At 44.0% G+C, this 18,193-nt stretch overlaps 1 protein-coding gene across 3 annotated transcripts in view; it reads right to left on the bottom strand.

Moving 5' to 3' along the window:
• Positions 1-1,449: 1,449 nt before the first annotated feature.
• Positions 1,450-18,193, bottom strand: part of zeb2a (zinc finger E-box binding homeobox 2a) — a 49,495-nt gene continuing 32,751 nt past the window's right edge. The window contains exons 3-10 of one of the 3 annotated variants that reach the window (XM_071355540.1): positions 15,052-15,327; positions 12,156-12,224; positions 10,834-11,031; positions 10,337-10,551; positions 8,293-8,401; positions 5,901-7,933; positions 5,298-5,475; positions 1,450-3,548 (exon numbers count right to left, since the gene is read on the bottom strand). In XM_071355540.1, coding sequence (XP_071211641.1) covers positions 2,965-3,548; positions 5,298-5,475; positions 5,901-7,933; positions 8,293-8,401; positions 10,337-10,551; positions 10,834-11,031; positions 12,156-12,224; positions 15,052-15,327 — 3,662 coding nt within the window. In that variant the 3' untranslated portion in view covers positions 1,450-2,964. The remainder of the gene's footprint in view (positions 3,549-5,297; positions 5,476-5,900; positions 7,934-8,292; positions 8,402-10,336; positions 10,552-10,833; positions 11,032-12,155; positions 12,225-15,051; positions 15,328-18,193) is intronic. The other 2 variants (XM_071355542.1, XM_071355541.1) reach the window with 2 other exon arrangements.

Raw genomic sequence — 18,193 nt, 5'->3', positions numbered from 1 at the left:
CTCTCACCCGATGTACACTATTTACCACAGCCACAAAGTCATAAACCCCGCCCATTTCTACAATTTTGTTTCTTAAAATGTTTTTAACCTAACCTTAAAAACGCTGCTAACCTTACGTTTTTGTTTTCATGAATTTTTACGATATAGCCCATTTTGACTATGTGGCTGTGGTCACTAGTGGAAACCCTCTCACCTTGCTGGTTGCATGATCAGAGCATTCCGGGATCCTTGGGACTTCCCTACTCCAAACTCTAAACTTAACTCCTACCCTAAGCTTAACCATAATCCTTACCTAACCTTTACCTTTACCTTAACAATTGTAAATGTCAACTTCAATGGGATAGGGATGTCCCATGGATCCCAGATAGCAAAGACCCTGGTTGCATAGATCTTCAGTGGCTTGAGCGATAGAGCTATCTCACACAGTATTTTGACAATTCTGTCAAGTGGGAATTTTGCTTGGCTACTTGTGAGCATATTCTCTGCCAATAACTGATCTTCCATGTATTAGTTGACTCAGTGATGAAATGTGCATTTCTCTAACCCAACATCTGATCGATCATACAATAGACTATCTTCTTTATATGTATGTGTGTGTGTGTGTGTGTGTGTGTGTGTGTGTGTGTGTGTGTGTGTGTGTGTGTGTGTGTGTGTGTGTGTGTGTGTGTGTGTGTGTGTGTGTGTGTGTGTGTGTGTGTGTGTGTGTGTGTGTGTGTGTGTGTCTAACACGATGAACTCTTCACCTGCTTCTATTTGCATTTCATTACGTGAGTTCAATTAGTAAGGTCATGGATAATGTCATTCTTCTGAGTTCCTGTGCAAACAGTTCATGGCAAGTTTGACTGTCCGCTGCTGGTGACAATTTTAGCTCAAGCCTAGTTTTTCTTTTCAAACTTTAAAATGGCAAAAGTAATTTTAAAGTCTATCACACACAGCCTCTAAGAAATCTGGTACATAAAGTAAAATCCACATCAGAAGGTAAAGATAGCAATAAATTATATTTGAGAGGGAGACTTGAGATAATTTTTCCTAATTTTATAGTAAAGTAAAAGACTGTACTAATGAGTTTATGTTAATTAGGAACTTTCCCTGAGTAGAACATGAAACTAAAGCTTGGAAAATGTCTACAGTACTTTTGAAAATGTTTCCCTTTAAAAGTGTTAGTACATGTTTATTGAATGTTCTATTATATTGGCATGTTCAAATTCAATTATTATTAAATTGTAAAGTTAAACAAAAACACAACACAGTAACGCTTCCTACTTTCACATGCTAAGATAGAAAGTTTCCATACGCTGAACTGTGACATTTCACAATTTCATGTGCTGTCTAGTTAGGACATTGGAAAACAACCAATAATCTAGACAATAATTTTAATAAACATGAGACTTCTATACTCCACATACACATGATCACTGTGAGATTGTTAATAAATAGAAGTAGTTCAAGTACAAGAAGAATAACACAGCTTTATTAAAATTTTATTTGGCTACATTTATTCGAGCATGGTCATTTCCAAGAGAAATTAAAAATTCAATAATACTTCAGACATTTCAGGAATTTTTCATTATCAACAGTCCCTCTATCTTCATCTCTTTACCTGGATGAATAAAGTGGATTTTTATTGTCAAAAAATACAGTGTTTTCACAATATTGTATCAAAAGTTCCCCAAATTTAGAATTTCCAGTAGTTGAAAGGAAATAAACAATGAGAACAAAATTTCAAATTTTAACAATTCATGTTTTTCCAAATACCATAGAATGCTCTCTATTTATAATTTGCTCCAATAGTCAATGACAGAATCCTTTACTAAAATATATCTATTTTTTGAGGAACTATAATACTGTACACTACAGTATGAAATAAATAAAATTAGGAAATATAAAATGAGTCACATAAATAAAATGGTAATTTTAAAATAAAAACGAAATGTAATTTATGCTTGGAAAAAAATCAACAAAAAGTAATACTGACAAAAGGTCATGAAAAAAATACAGAAAATTGCACAAACATAAGTAAACTAACGAACTGCTGTCTCAATCTATGCTAATACTGACATAGGTACTTGGAAAACAAGGTGAAATATTTATTTAATACTGAAGCCAGAGCAAAGATAACACAAATCAACTCTGATTTACACTGTACAAGGATGGCACTTGCAGAAACGCACAGGTGAAAAGGTTTGCATATAAGGCTTTCTGTTGAGAAAATAAAACATACAAAGGCTCTGTCTTACGTACGGAGCCCTCCATATTTCATTGTTCTCTCCTTCATTCTGTCACTCCATTCCGGTCCAATTTAAGACTCACAACATATCAAATTCACACAGGTTTAAAGTTTCCTTCACATAAAGAAATTTGTGAGGCCCAAAATTGTGTGGTTAGTTTGCCTGGCAAAAAGGATGGTAGAACCAAGGACATCACAGTAAGTGGTAGACAAAGTACAACACTGACGGACTGCTACCGAGTCTTCAAGCACGGTATAAATATACATAGGCTTTTTTTTTTCAAAAAATGTTTTTGTAGTGATTAAAGGGGCAGAGTGCAATTTCCTAGTTTGGGGTTTTAACACAATGAAACACAAGGGTTAAGAACATTATAGCACCACACAGCTTTTAGGCCTTATTTAATACTGTACATTAAAAACAGCTTCATTTCATTTTTAATTATAATGATAATCATTATTACTTCATTTTTTTTGCATAATGTGGATTCTTAAACAATCCCACCCAGCTTGTCGTCACAACTCTGATGTTGGCAGTCACCACATTGCATGAGTCCATCATTATGAGCTTCTGAGAAGCTAGAGGCAAGCGCTCGCGCTTGCTTGACTGAGCCACCGCAGTGCCTATCTGAAAACAAAGCAAGTTTCATGTTTGTTGGAAGAATGGAAAAAGGAAATGAAACAACCCAACATAACAAATATTTGCTGAAAGCTTTTTTTCAAATGACTGCAGTATTGACTTAATCTGCTTCCTCCTGGTCCGACTTGGTGTCTGTTTTCCCTTCTCTTGAACTCTCATCCATTGAATGCTCCGCATCTTTTCCCTCATCATTCCTCGCCGTGTCCATCCTGCTGTCATCCTCTTCCTCGTCCTCTCCTTCCCTGAAAGTTCCCGTCTCTCGCCTGTCTGTCACCTTCTCATACGTCTCGTCCACTTCCCTCTCTCCTCGTCCTCCTCTCATCCCTCCTTCAGTGCCATCCCTCAGAATGGTGCCGCCCCCATCCTCCGGCTGGTCCTCTGGGTCAGAGTAGCCCAGCGGCCCCAGACCCTGCAGGTAGGCCCTCCTCATCAGCAACTCTGTGGGCTCCAGGGGGCCCTTATCCCGGGCCTCCCTTTCAGCCGCCTCCCTTTCCTCTGCCTCCCTCTTGCAGTAGGAGTACCGGTGGTTCATGTGCTGAGAGTAGGAGCCTGAGTGAGAGAAGCGCTTGCCACACTTGTCGCATTGGTATGGCTTTTCACCCGAGTGCAGACGCGAGTGCTCGATGAGGTGGTGCTTATGTTTGAAGGCCTTCTTACAGATCGTGCACTGGTGTGGTCGCTTTCCTGCGGAGACACAGGGGACAGGGGAGAGAAAGTGTTACTACGGTGTTACTGCGCTCCCCTTCTCTAGAAACACAGAACAGTACAAAAGGAAGATAAACGGTTATTCAGGAGAACAGACATACAGTAGACATGCAATATTAGAGTGACTTTGATCTGACTTTGGCACAGAATGTATTGATCATGTTAAGTGCATCTTGAGTGTAAAAGCATTTATATCATATATCAGGATTTTTTCATTCCCTCCCATCATGGTGAAAATAGTTAACACAAGAAAATAATGATAGGAATGAGTAATGTTGTGATTGTACAAATAAACTCAAGTACATTTCTCAAATACATTTCTGAAAACAAAATAAAAGAAAGTGTTGAAAGTAACCTTACATTTATGGTTGACCACCTAACCTTAGAGATATTTTCAGTTGCTGCTAGATAACACTGGGGGGAGGCAGGTGGAAATAAGAACCCAAACACTCTATGATGGGGTCGTCTGTGACTGCGGCGGGGCCAGTGAGCAGCGAGCTAAGCCAGTGAGCTCAGATGTTTAGAACACCAAGCAAGGTGAAACTGAAGCAGCCTGGCACCAGTGACAGAGTGTGTTGTCATGACATCATTGGTCCAGATTAAAATGACTAGGATTAGGCATCCTTCGCGTGATAGTGTGATGGTTATATTTGTAGGAGGAGTAACTTCACACCCCTTCGCTCCCCTTCCCTGCCCCGCCCCCACACCATGCAGCTCATCCCATTAAAGGTTCACTACTACTCAGTGGCGCTACCGGAAATATATTCCCTTCCATCTGACTTCTATTAGACAAGATGGGCCTCTCTAATGCCAGTTCAATCGGCCCATATAATAGCACCCTTCTAAAGCTCACATCCCACGCACACATGCACAAACACCTCCCATCCTACGAATGCCAATACACATACAGTACACACATGCGAGCAGCCACGCAACGGAATGCGCGCACACACACAGGCAATTCCTAGCCACAAATAGCCTTGGAATGTCTGCAACATCTTCCATAGTTGGCATTCTTGAAGTGCCCCCCCTCCTCGCCCTCCCCACCACCCTCACAGTGTGGCAAAAATAGACGAGACAGCGAATTCCTCATGGAGCATTCCTGCACAGAGTGACAGGAGGTGATGCAACCTGATGAAAGAGAGGAGTCCCCAGGAGGAGAGGTCACATCTTTGAAGATCCTTTCAAAAAGAACCAGAAATGCCATACAGGCAAGCCTTCTATACAACCTGGCATTCTGTTAAATACCACCAGGGTCAACGCAGTCATTCTTTTCCCTGTCACTGAAGGCACTGTGTATGTACTGTATGAACTTTAAAAAGACAGTCCCTCTTGAAGCGGCAAGTTTGTTTCCAAAATGGCCACTGGTCCTGTTAACTTCTGGAGAATGTCTGGAGCAATAAATGCAATGAAGCTTATGTCTACTTTACTGAACGTTTATGTAACCTCTGTCATATCAAAACATGTCACTATTACCCACCCCTGTCAAAAAGAAAGGAACATGTTAGGTCATGGATCTGAACACATTCAACATAAAAAATATGTGAAAGACAAGAGAGAAAATAAGAACTGAGATGGGAGAAAAAGCTATGTGATCAAGAACGAGAAAAGATAATCAAAAAAGATAATCAAAAAGATAGCTTTCAAAAGACACAAAACATGGAGGGGGTGGGCACAAAGGCGAAGAGGGGGGGTGGGGTAAAAAAGAAGTGTCCAAATGTTATATACCTGTGTGCTCATATTTGTGTCTTAGGAGGGAACTGGTCTTCTGGAATGTTTTGTCGCACAAGTCACACGCGTACATACCACTTTCTGTCTTTTTAATCTTCTTCCGGGAGAGGAGCGATTCGTCTGTCAGGTCCTCCAAGCCTGACAGATAGTCCACAGTGCCGTCCAGTAGCTCCCCCTATGAGATGAGAGAGGCAGATTTTTCAATTATTTGTAAGTAATCCACACCTGTCACCTAAACATAGACACCTTCTGCTCTGAGTTTGATCCCAAGTCTGGACAGGGCTTAGCCGTCGATCCGTGCAACCTGTGTAAGACCCTTCTTACTGCCCAGGAGAGGAGACATAAAAAGGGGAACATATGGGCTTTTTAATTCTGTGTTGTGGATTTTACGTGTGTAGTGTAAGTATTAACAAAACAGACAAAACACTATTTTACAGGAAAAAATGACATTACAAAAATGTAAAATATTTTATTTGTTTTGTGTTGAGTGTAACTATATCCATTATACACTCATTTAAAAGGGCAAAATGTTTATTGCAAACCTCTTACTAAAAATGTACTTTAGTGAATGGATCTAAAACCACAAAAGGGTTTGCTTACCTGGAAACCTGGTTTCCGTTGGTACTTCCTCGACCTGTGTTGCATTTCAGCAAATGTGGCTGCCCCAGCATAAGTGTAGGCCATGTGGGGCAGGAAGCTCATTGGATCCAGCCCTGGGTACGGCCTCAGGCCTGGGATGCTGGCCTGGGCCTGCATGAAGCTGTGCGGGGGGAACGCTCCATGTGGGGGCAGAGGTGTGTACATGTGACCACCACCGAAGGGGTTGATGCCAAAGATGGGGCTGGCACTCTTTTCCATCTGGTGGCCGCTGTTCCCTCCGTTGTCTCTCCCTGAGCCCAGGAACTCTTTTTTGATGTGGGCCAAGTCCATGGGCTCAGTCCCCTGCTCCCGGTTGGATTGGTGGTGGTCACCATTGCGGTCTGAGACATAGCCGTTTGGTTTGGACCTCTTTTCTCCCAGTGAGATGCTGTTGCTCATCATGTGTTTTGGTAGAGAAAGGTCCAATGGTGCGTCCCCCCCATGGCCATCCCCTTCAGAGGCCAGGCTGTTTGGAGTGTACGAGCTGCTCTGGGAGTTTTTAGAAGAAGTGGAGGAGAGATTGAGAGGAGATGACGTGCTGCTCCTAAGGTGGTCCAAGGTCTCTAGTGGTTTGTCACCCATCTGCCTGTTGGCTGTAAACTGGTTGGCCTTTAAATGTCTGTGGGGAGTGTCACGGTCACCGTTGGTGTTGCCGCCGTGTAAATCCGCAAGTGCCATAATGCGATCCACGTGTTGCGCCATGGACATCGGTGACCTGGCCAGGCCGTGGTGGTTGCGCTCCTCTGCACTGCTCCGGTCTGGCGGTGGCGACCGCTTCCTGGAGTTAGCATTACCGTTGTTGTGTTGTTGTTGTTGCTGCTGATTCTTCCACTGGGAGAACCACTCCTTGACAAACTCCTGTGGGAGGCCGACTGCGATGGAGATCTTCAGCAGCTCCTCTGAGTTGGGCTCCATGTTCATGGCGAAGTAGGCCTTGAGCACTGACACGTGGTCCTTGAAAGGGTTGACGGGGCTGGTGGTGCCCCTCTCTGACAGAGAGGATTGCAGAGTGGCCTGCTGCTCTGAGGGGAACACCCCCCTGCGGCTGGGAGGCACGCCCTCACTGGGCTGGAGGTGGTTGATCTCCTCGTTCTTCTTACACAGATAGCGCTCATGCTGGTGCAGAGGGATGGGCCCTGGGAAGGTCTCCTTGCAGAACTGGCAGGAGAAAGGCAGGAATGGAACCTGGTGGCTCTCGTGGTGCGACTTCTCCTCAGGATCCATCGAGTGGTTTAGCCTTTCCTTCTTGATGTCCATGTTGATCTGCCTTTTGGAGTCGTCGATCAGGCTCTTGGCCTCATTCACCTTCTCCAGAGTGTAGTCGATGATGCTTTTGGTGGGGCTGCCATGGCCCACCACCTGGAAGCCAGCACGCGGGGAGGACAAAGCCAGCTTCTGCTCCTCCATCTGGGCCCCCAGCTCCTTCATATAGGCCCTGAGCTTGGAAATCTCCTCCGGGTTCCCATCCATCTTCTGCCTGCACACAGTGTTGTCCACGATCTGGAGGACCTTCTGCACCTCGCTCAGGTTGTTTCCCAGGGAACCGTAGCCCAGCAGGGGCAGGTCCAAGCCCATCCCACTCAGGTGCTGCAGGGGGCTCTGGGAGGAGCTGTGGATCCCCAGGGGGCTGCCTCCTCGGCCGGCTCCGTTCATATAGCCCCCTGGCCCTCCAACGCCATACTGGGAGGCCATCAGTAGCCTGTAGTCATTGAAGTCCATGGGCTCTGCCTTGATGTCCAGGTGGCTTTGCTGGTCTTGGGGGCCCATGGGGCGGCCGTTCTCCAGCTTGTGGCGGAGCTGGGCCAGGGCGGGGCTTCCCGGAGAGGAGGCGGTGGAGTTAGGGGAGGAGCCAGCCTTGGTGTTACCTCCTCCGTTGCGTACTCGTCCGTTGACAGAGATCAGACCGATGCACTTCTTGCTGCTGATGTGGGAGCTGTAGGAGCCGGAGTGGGAGAAGCGCTTCTTGCAGTTGGAACACTCATATGGTTTCTCCCCTGTAAACAGGAAACAACGACATGTATTTCAAGTTACTTCATTTTGAATACTTGAATTTGGCTGGTAGTGAAATAGCTGAAGATTTCTTTCAGTGTGAAAATGAGAATTTCTATTTCTATTCAACTCTCATTTTCTTGAGCTATGGCCTCATCCATATGGCTGAATTAGTCAGTTATGAAACAGGTCTGAAACAGTGAGCTATTATAAAACAGAATGACTCATTTACTGACAGAGGCCAAAAAGGAACATTATCAATTTTAATTTTATGGCATAAGCCCTCTCAGTCATCTAGCTACAGTCACATGAATACATTTAAAAATGGTGGGTTAAAGCCAGCTTGACTCGGCTTAGTACCTACCGCTGTGAATGCGGAGATGCTCCTTCAAATGATGCTTGTATTTGAAGGCTTTTCCACACTCGGTGCATTTGAACTTGCGGTTGCCGGCCCCTTCATTCAGAAGCTGGGGCTGTGGAGGAGATAGAAAGGGGAGTTTTAACATCAGTGCCACCTAAACGTGGTGTGTAAGAGTGGGAGGTCACAAATGAACCAGACACTAGGGAAGATTTCATGGTAGCTGGTCTTGAGAAGGAATGTAATGAGTTTGTCATAGCTTCAACGGTAGGCTACTTTGCAACACAATAACACTCCCTCACACAAGTTAACTAGCCTATATCTAACCGTTTTTTGGGGGGGGGTTACATCCTAAATATCGTAAACAAAATGATGAAGCACACAAACAACTCTAATCGATTTCGAGAATACAGTGTGGGTTGAGTTTTTGTGTTCTGTTCAAAGGTAACTGTTTAGTGTAGGTGCATTTCCTGCATTTGAAATTCAAATGAGTGCAGATAACAAACAAAAGCAATGTCTAGGGAGATGAAGCCCCCACAAAGAACTTCATGAGCATGATGTGGGAGGTATACATTGTTACATTTTCAATACCAAAAACTCCCTTTTCGCTAATGCTTGCTGAGGAGTCTATATACCGGTAGGTGCGAAAGTGTGTGTGTGATTGTGTATGGAGTTAAGACATTCCTAAGGCAGGTGACATTTTAGGTTAGGGCATGTGATTAGGGTTAGCCTACTGAATGTGGCTTGAAGGGGACTACTTTGTGAAAAAGCTATCCGAAAAATTGGGCCAATGAACGATGTGGAACCTGCCATCATAACCAAATGTGTGAACAATTAACCCACGATAAACATGTGCTCTAGGCACACCGAAGATAAGCAAAGTAGCACAATTCACACATTTACACCAATAGCACTCAGTATCACTCAAATCAAAATCCCTCCACAGTCCGGTGCACTAAGGTAATCATAATGACCTTCCATAAGATCCTTTATTTAACTATTTTAACTGGAGAGGAAGTACAAAAATAAACAAACACTTAGTCATTTGAGGATTATGATACTCCAGATCACTGGGGAAAAGACCATCTGCTCCTATTTAAGTCAGTCTGGAGGGGGAAAGGGGGAGTCAGGTGAGGGGGTGGAGGCAGTAGAATGGGGGTGCTGCTTCACTGCTTTTGTCACAGTCGGCTCAGGGCAAATTTAAGGTTTGAATCTGACGTGCTTAATTCAGGAAATCTCATTATAATTACAGTATAATTGGAAAATTGAATGATTCCACTTCTTATTTGCATGTTAGTTGTAGACTCAGTTATAGGACAGAAAAAATGTCTACACTTTTGGTTTTTGGTCTTAATGTTCACAATGGCTGGTTGTAAATGGTTGTGCTTGTACTGATTCCCTGGTTGTACTTACACAATAGGTACATTTTAGATGCTACACTCAACGAAAGCACTTCTTATCGCTGTTTATTAAACCATAGGAAATTGTTCATATCTCTAGCGCTATCTTTACGAGTGCTAATTTCTAATCAAATCTGTTCCAGTTCCAGCAACAGCTGATGCAAAAAGTCAGATGGCCTGAGGAAGGCAATATGCTAGCACATCCCACGCATGCCTCACTGTAGGCGGAAGCTTGGGGGAGCACAACAAAATGCAGCTGCGAACAAGCAGTGCGGGGTCTGATTTTTTAAAAGAACAAGAGCTCAAAAGTAACTTGTTGTAATGTGAGAGGAGTAGAGGACGATCGGAAGAGGAAATTAGAATAATCATTCACTCAAGAGAATAGGATTCTCGATGCAGAAGACAAGTGCATGCAGCAACCATGAGGAAGACATTAAAGCCCTTGCAATTAACAACAATCTTAGATGGGGGGGGGAAAGAGTGAAGGGCAATGAGCTCAAATGATACTGTGCTTCACACAGAGCACTGACCGACCAACCAAACGACACAACCGAATGTGTGAAGGAGATCAGTTGAGGAAAGAAAAGGGGATGAGAAGGAGGAGAAGAAAAAGAGAAAACGATCATCCCCTGTCTGTCTGCCAGTCTTACCTGATCTCTCCCTGGCTTGTGCGTGGCCATATGCCTCTCCAGCTGTGTGCGGTGAGAGAAGGTCTCATTGCACAGGGGGCAGGGAACGCTCTCCTCGTTCTTCTCATGGCGGTACTTGATGTGCTCCTTGAGCGATGTCAGCCGCTTGTAGCCCCGGTCGCAGTAAGGGCAGGTCAACAGTTGGGCGAAAGCATCTGGAGTCCCAGGTGGCAGGTCTGTGTAGAAGAAAAGGGGAGGAAGAGGAGGAGGGCTCATAAGGTCAGCTAATAGACACTGATGGGCAGCATGCCAAGGTTGTAAACGGAGGAAGTGTAGCAAGCTACATAATTATCTCCGCTTCACAAAGCCTCAGTCGCCAACAGCTTACACTTAAACACACACTACCCATAAAAGTCACTCAGTAACACTATTGGGGACAAAGTCATAAAAGTGGTAGACCTATAATGCTATAATAGTCCTGGATTTACTGTAGGGCTATTTATTTTCTGGATTCTTACCGTTTTCGTTTTCGTCTTGCCCAACGGCCTCGGGAGTTCCGAGTCGTGTCACTTCCTCTGGGGCTTCTGGGTAAATTATGGCAGTGTCTCCACGCTGCAGGTACTCAGCGATGCTGGCCGAGTGGCTGTCACTCTCCTCCAGTTTATTACGCTTAGTGAAGTACTCGTCAAGCTCCGACACCCCATCCATACTCTTCACTGTATAAGACAAGGAGGAGGAGGAGAAGGGCATGTAGAGAAGAAGAGAAATGGAGACAAATACAAATATTTGTCAGTCTCATTCGTCCTTCCCCCAACTTGAGAGATGTGCTGCAAAGCTACAGTTTATTGGCCACACAGGAAACAGACTGGTCTCTAAATGTGATGAACTGAGGGAAGAAAGCACTAAGCCACTACTTAGAGGGGAGTATACATTTAAGTTACCGTTAATGCTGTCATGTAATGGCTTCTACAAAGAAAAATCAGAGACAATTCCATCATTAAGTGATGTTCACAACCCATCTTAAATGGTGGAAAAAAAGCTTTTAAACATTTTAACTTAAATATGTCCTAGTATAACGGGTAATTGGTTTAAGTTGCAATTAGATTTGCTGGGTTTACAGATCTCACTTAGAATTCTCTCTCTACATAATTTAAAGCAGAGATTTGATTATAAGTAAGATAATGTAGGGTTACATCTACTTAACAGTCAGTGTAGGCATAATGGTATATCAGGTATCTAATGCATTCATCAGCTGATTTAACAAATCAGGGCAGTTACTGTAATGTGGCTACCTTTATGTCTTTGGATTATTACTGTTTGCTATTGGCTTGTGAGTTATACGCTGCTGGGTATATTTTTCATTGAACTGTTAACAATATCCTTAAAACAAAGGACACCAAACTGTCGCCAAGAGGCCTGGATCCCTTGTAGTCACTCTAGGCAAGGTTTTGTTGATAATACGCTCAATTGCAAAGACCTTTTGACTCACTGCAAGGACAAACTAGCATTTTATTTTCTGCTTGTAACCAATTTGAAAGTACATGAACCAAACAAATGAGATTTAGGTCAAAACTCAATTTTGCAGCAAGATGTGATTTGCGCTGCACTCTCACTCAACCTAAAACTGCTTTGCTTTCCCTCTTGCGTTGCTGCACATGGAGGGATATTATCTTGCATGGCTGTTGACTGTGTGTGTTTCCTATTAGGTATAAATCACCTGCTGCACAGGGATATTATAATCAAGTCTCTTCCTAGTGTCTTGCTGCTGAGGATTTAATGCTGGAATGGGGAGTTATAGTAAACATGGTGGTACAGTTAAGAGGGTGAGAGTGGAACTCACCTGTACCATTTCCTACAGAGTGAAGAGACCCCTCTGGCCCCAAGGATTCATATTCCTCCTTCCTTTCATCTGTGAAGGAAAGGAGAAATGCGTTTAAAATCGGACAATCAACTGTGGCTAACACAGCTCTCAATAAACTCAACACTTGAGGCAAAGTCAACTGGAATGCGCATGCTACATGCTACCCTGACAATACCGTTAACAAGTACCTCTTTCCATTCAGCCCCAGCTCATAATATGAATGTATTTTCCAGATAATGAAGGACAGGCAGGCGAGGGGTGTACATATACTGTGCCTATTGTGTTTGTTTCTCCTGGCCCCAGTCATGTGACTCCTCAACAGGAGTCACAAGTATCATAAGCTTCCCCTTCAAAAGAGGGATATACAACACCCCTGACTGTGGCAATAGAGGATGGGGAAGAAAACAAGAGCACAGTCTCCTTTTCTCCCCCCTCTCCCCTCTTCATTGCAGCAGGTTACTTTTCAAAACTTCCTTCCTCATGAGCAATGAGTGTCAAACAGGAACCTGATGCTGTGCTTTTTATAACAAAATAGTCTTGCTATGAGTCAAAGGAGTCACAAGGTACTGTACACGATTTATATCATACATTTATAGTCAAATTACACATTTCGTGGCCCACAAGAGTAAAAGGAAGGTTGAAGGTACAATGCATGGAAATCAGTTTTCCTTAATTAATTCATAAATAATGTAGATGAAAACTATTTTCTTTCTCATAGTTCCAAGACTATGAATCCATGTAAATAAGAAGCGAGGTCTCACCCTTCTCCCTACCACTTAAGTTTCCCCCTGCACCACACAGATAAAGTGGTGGCACTGCACGCTTCAGAAAATAACTGCAAAAATGCTGCCTTTTCTGATGGGGAAAGCATTGTTGCTTCCCTTAGCCTCAACTTTTGGTTCATTGGGAAGAGAATCATTGCCAGACTTTTTAGAATGAGTTTCATTCAGCCAACATGGGGCTTTTTGTGGGTTCCAGGCCTCAGAGTAAGGACAAAGGCATGTGAGTCACGCCCTGTGCCACTGTCGTAGAATTTAGACACTGTACTCAAGTGTCATTCTATTTTCAGTAGGCCCCTCCTTCACTACACTTACAGTACACTTGCACTGAATATGAAATCTCAAATATAAAATGGAGGCTCATTGTGTTTTCAGTAGTCTTTTTTTCCTAGAGAGGCAGAGGCAAGATGGCGGTTAAAGTAAATTAGCATTTCAGTTCTGTTTTTGGTAATTCTGTTTCGACCCTGTGCATTCTCGATGTGACTCAAACCTCCACAGTTCAAGACTGCTTCTTCTTTTCAGTACCGTGAAGTGACACCAGAGTCTTTTACATCTGTTGCCTGAGTGAAATTGATATGAAAAATATGTGAGTTGTCTATCTTTCGTCAGTTTACCTATAAATGTAAAATACCAGCTCAATGAAAATCATCCACCAGTTTAGCATTAGCTATAACAGACTGTAGCAGATGTGCTAATCTGGCATTGATTACTTTTACAGCTTTCTCATGATGGCCATGATAATGATAACATCTATGCTCTCCGCATCAAGGCTCTTTTCATTTACATTTAGTTTTGGACCGCGTTCAAAATCAAAAACTTCTTCCTAGTACTTTCTATTTCCCAGTTCAGCGGGGCAGCGCGCCACCAAGTCATTACCAGAGACGGATAGCCGACGCCGGTCCGTTTTTTAAAACTGGGCGTCTTACATGAGTTCACTCTGCACTCTGTATCTGTCAGGTGGCACTAGAATGGTGGGCCTATTATGCATGTAAATTGCCATCATAAAGCTCCAAATTTAATTTAGGCCTGTTAATGAGTCCTGCAAAAGCCTGGCTCCCTCTTAACGATCCCGTTTGGCTCCTAATTAAAAGTATTTGTCTTTGAGGTCCTGGCGACACCGGTTGTCCTGTCACTGATGCAGATGAGTTGGAGGGGGAGGAGTGGATGGAGAAATATAAAGAGAAAGGGGGAGAAGAGATAGGGAGAGAGGGAGGAAAAGAGAGAAGGGGGGGTTGACAGGTTTCGCATGCGCTACTTGCTCATTGTTGATAGCTCTGCCTGTACAATATCGCAATATGGGGGAGTTAGAGGCTGCGCTGGTCACGGCCCACTAAACTGAGTCTAGTTATAAAGAATTTTATTTCAGGTTGTTTTCCTAAATATATACAGGGTTAAAATTATGGGTCAACGAGAATGAAAGGTGGCGCTTCATATGTTAAACTGAAGTATTGTGACATATTCTGCTCTGCCGAGACCTTGAGTACATTGACCTTTTCGGAGTTGACTTTATTCCTATGAAAGTATGTGAAAACAATGAGGAGACAGATGACATGCTTTTACAGAGCCAAGAGAAAAAGAGAAGGAGAGAAAAGAGGGGAGGGAGAACATTGAGAGGACAGACGTGCTACAGGGTGTGAACAGTCATACAGCGATGAGTATGTGTGAGAGGGAGGGTGAGTTGGACACACCTCAGGGAGGGAGGGAGGGAGGGAGGTGGGTTTGCCGACGTGAGCCTGTGAAACAGCTAAAGTGCTGACTGTGCTTCAGCAGCAACACGTCCCACTAGAGTAGAGCACCATGTCATACTCTACAATCTCCTGTCAACCTCACAGGGCACCGAAAAATAGGAAAATACACAGTATCGAACAAAGCCACTTCCCAGGCTCAAGCTATTTTAGCAGAAACTGAAAAAGGTGAATAGGTACTGTATTATTATAAGATGTGTAATTGAATAACATCAGTGATATTATTTTAGTGTCTGTCGTTCTGGAGGGGTTGTGCTGATGTTGTTGTGCTGTGTAATTGATTTACAACAGTGAGGTGTGTTGCCTATTCACTGATTTACGTTCTACAGGTATCTTGAGCAGATCACTCACCAGTCCCGTTGAGGTGTCCGTGCGGGTTTTCTGCCAGGCGCCAGGCGTGGTTGTGGCTCTGCCGCCCGTCCCTGCCCTCTGACCCCTCCTCTGCTCCAGCCCTGTAGGACAGCAGGGCGTGGCCCACCCTGGGTGATGCCTCCAGGTTGGGAACGCCGGCCCCAATGGGGCTGCTACCCTCCTCCCCATTGGTTAGACCATTCTCCTCTGAGACCAGAGTCCTGTCATCCTCGTCTGTCTCGGAGCCCGTCTCCACCACATTCTCATAGTTCAGCACTGCAAAACACAAACAAAGAGACGCTGTTAGGTTTCTAAAACAACATCCAACTAACTTGGCTCTAGAGGTAAAGACTAAAGTAGTGGAGGCAAAAGCTGAAAGTCACATTCCTGTGTTGAATAGTTTGGGGAGCTTTTTATACATCCCAGACACTCTAGGGACCAAGTGGAAATGGACAGCTTGTAAATATTACATCCCTGAACTTTGATAAAATGTGGTTGATTTGATTCAGGCTGAACCCAAGGGCCTTCACGCCAACCTATAAATATGTCCACTTCGGTGTTGAAGAAAAATACTCTGAAAAAGGTGCATGAGAAAGGCAGGCATAGACCCAAAAGAGAAAAAGGGAGGGGGGGAATAACACAAAAAATTTAAAAGCCATGACATCATGGGAACTAGGCGCAGGAAAGAGGGCCCTCGGGGGTGGAAAATAGAACACAATTTTCAGGTTCATTTTGAGTTCTGTGTATGCCTAATAAAGCAATATTTCGCCAAGCTCTCATGCGCGTTATCTCTGGGGGCCGCTGCCAACTCCAGAAAGCGAGAGGGACGTGGCTAAAAACAATGCGTTTTGAAGTCAATTGCTTGTTTGGGGATATTATTTGGTTCCCCTCGACAGTTTTTCAAACCCATAAACCTTTACATCCTAACGGCATACCATTCCCTCACTCGTCTCTTTTTTCACTTTTCCCCTTTGGGTACATCGAGATTAGGCTTTGCATATCTGTTCATAATATGATCTTTGTCTGACTGTATGGTTCGGCACTTGCCTCCCGGACAACTGCGCAACAGGTGCAAATTAAAAAGAGGAGCCATGGTGGGGTGGGCTGAAATCTGCTGACCTGGGCTGAATACCAAGAGCAGCAGAGGGGGGTGGAGGGCGTGGGACAAAACCCTCTTTAATAAAAGGTGTGACCACAAGGATTTAGGGGGAGTTCAGACAGGGTAATGCCCTCTCTGATCAAAAAAAAGAAAGAAAGAAAGAGAGAGAGACAGAGAGAAAGAAAAGGCTGAAAAGTGAGACGTGAAAACACGTTGTGTGGTCTAGGTATATGTTGTATATAATATGATTTCATTCAACGTCTTAACCTCGCGCTCACTCTCACACACCCTCCCCTCTTTAGTCCCGCTAGACCAGCAACAATAGTGGTTTTGCCTTTTCGCTGAATGAAATATCTGACCCTTTTTAACTCTGAGCTAAGAGCAGTTTGGAACAGACCAGTGAAAAGACCAGCTAGCATCCTGTCCAGTTTATAGAAAGTGTGTTTTCTCTATCAAGACTTGCGTGTGTTATTATGCCACAGAAAATATGTAGGCACATTTACTTTAGGAAATTATATTATTCAACTAATTTCTTCCAGGAAAAAGGGAGAGGAAGATACATGCCTCACAGTTATAGAATCACTCACCAACTGACAAAGATAAATGTTTTGGTGGAAAAACACGAAGACAACTGTTTGTTTGTTACTTTACTTATGTTGCTCAGATACTTGGCCAGTGTGTGGCTGTTTTGTATCTGTGTTGCGGTAGGCAGACGGAGAAAAGCCAGTGACCTCCCAAACAAAAGCAATTCATGAGACTGTTTGCCTCCTAGGTCACATGGGTCTAGTAGTGTGGCAGATGTCACAGAAGGCTGGACTAAAGCTACAGGCTGGGATCTTAGTTTCTCTGTGTCTCCAAATCAATAGTTCTGGTTGGAAATGACTTCAGACACACCACCTGTATGTACAATCTGTCATTAATCTAGATAGCAGTTAGAAAACTGTTTTTCAGTAGGTTTAGTCAGGATAAAGCGAGATATAACAACTCAGAGCCCGGAGAGTGACTGCGCTTTGTCTCCAGTGACATCTTTGATGGAGCGCCACCCTTCGCTCTGTCTTGCCGCACCTCTATTGTGTGTGGAAGCGCCGCCGTTCCGACCTGCTGATCTCATGGAGATCCATTGTCTCGGCCCGTCACCTCTCCACCGATCGATCCTTTGTGCTCATTCAAGGAGCCCGAGACAAAGCAGGGACAACGCTTGCTATTCTCCTCTGAACGCTCTCTCCCTCTCCCGCTCTCTCTCTCTCTCTCTCTCTCTCTCTTTCTCCCTCTGCTGCTCTCTCTCACTGCTCAACTAAGGTTGTTCCACAAAGACATTAATCTTGACCCTCCCTAGCTGGTTTGGTCATCTCCTCTGGTGTATTTTACTCCAGGCAGATTCTCAGTAAGAAGAATGGCCTTTTTTATGTCACTAATGCCTCCAGTTGTTTCAGTGAAGGACTTAATGCCTCCAACTCTAGTCACAAGTTCCAGGCAGGTGGCTTTAAAAAGGTAGGCTATATCGATCACAGTATTTGTCTACAATGGTGCAGGTGGTGCAGGGTAGGAGTACACTTCCTTACCGAGAATCCCTTCTGAGTCTCTCTGAGGAGGATGTAGAATGGTTGGTTTGTTGGTGGATTATCACCATCCGATGCCCAACCCCTTCCACTGTATCTACTTTATATTCAAGAAAATCAATAGTTGAGGTTAGGAGGTGGAGCTTTCTGGCAGTGCAGAGCACCGTTCATATCAAATTATAACAGAATAATACTCTGTCTACATTATATATTACAGTTAACCCCATCATCCTTTCAATATAGAACAAATCCACTAAATCCTATGAAACAGACATTCCAGTAACGCAAACATTAACTACAACAGCAACAAACCAAAAAATATCTAACTGCCTTAGAATGAGCGTGCCCCTTGAGGTGTGTAAATGCAACTAACAGGTGCATACCATACCTGCCACATATCATATGGATTTCGTAAAACAACGGAACCCACTCCACATCATCGCCTATCCCACAGTGCATCCCCAGGCTCTGCAGAGACCACACC

This window comes from Salvelinus alpinus, chromosome 20 (genome assembly GCF_045679555.1).
Source record: "Salvelinus alpinus chromosome 20, SLU_Salpinus.1, whole genome shotgun sequence".
In the NCBI taxonomy this organism is placed as follows: domain Eukaryota; kingdom Metazoa; phylum Chordata; class Actinopteri; order Salmoniformes; family Salmonidae; genus Salvelinus; species Salvelinus alpinus.
The sequence above is the reverse complement of the archived record's forward strand: the minus strand, read 5'-3'. Positions and strand labels throughout refer to the sequence as shown.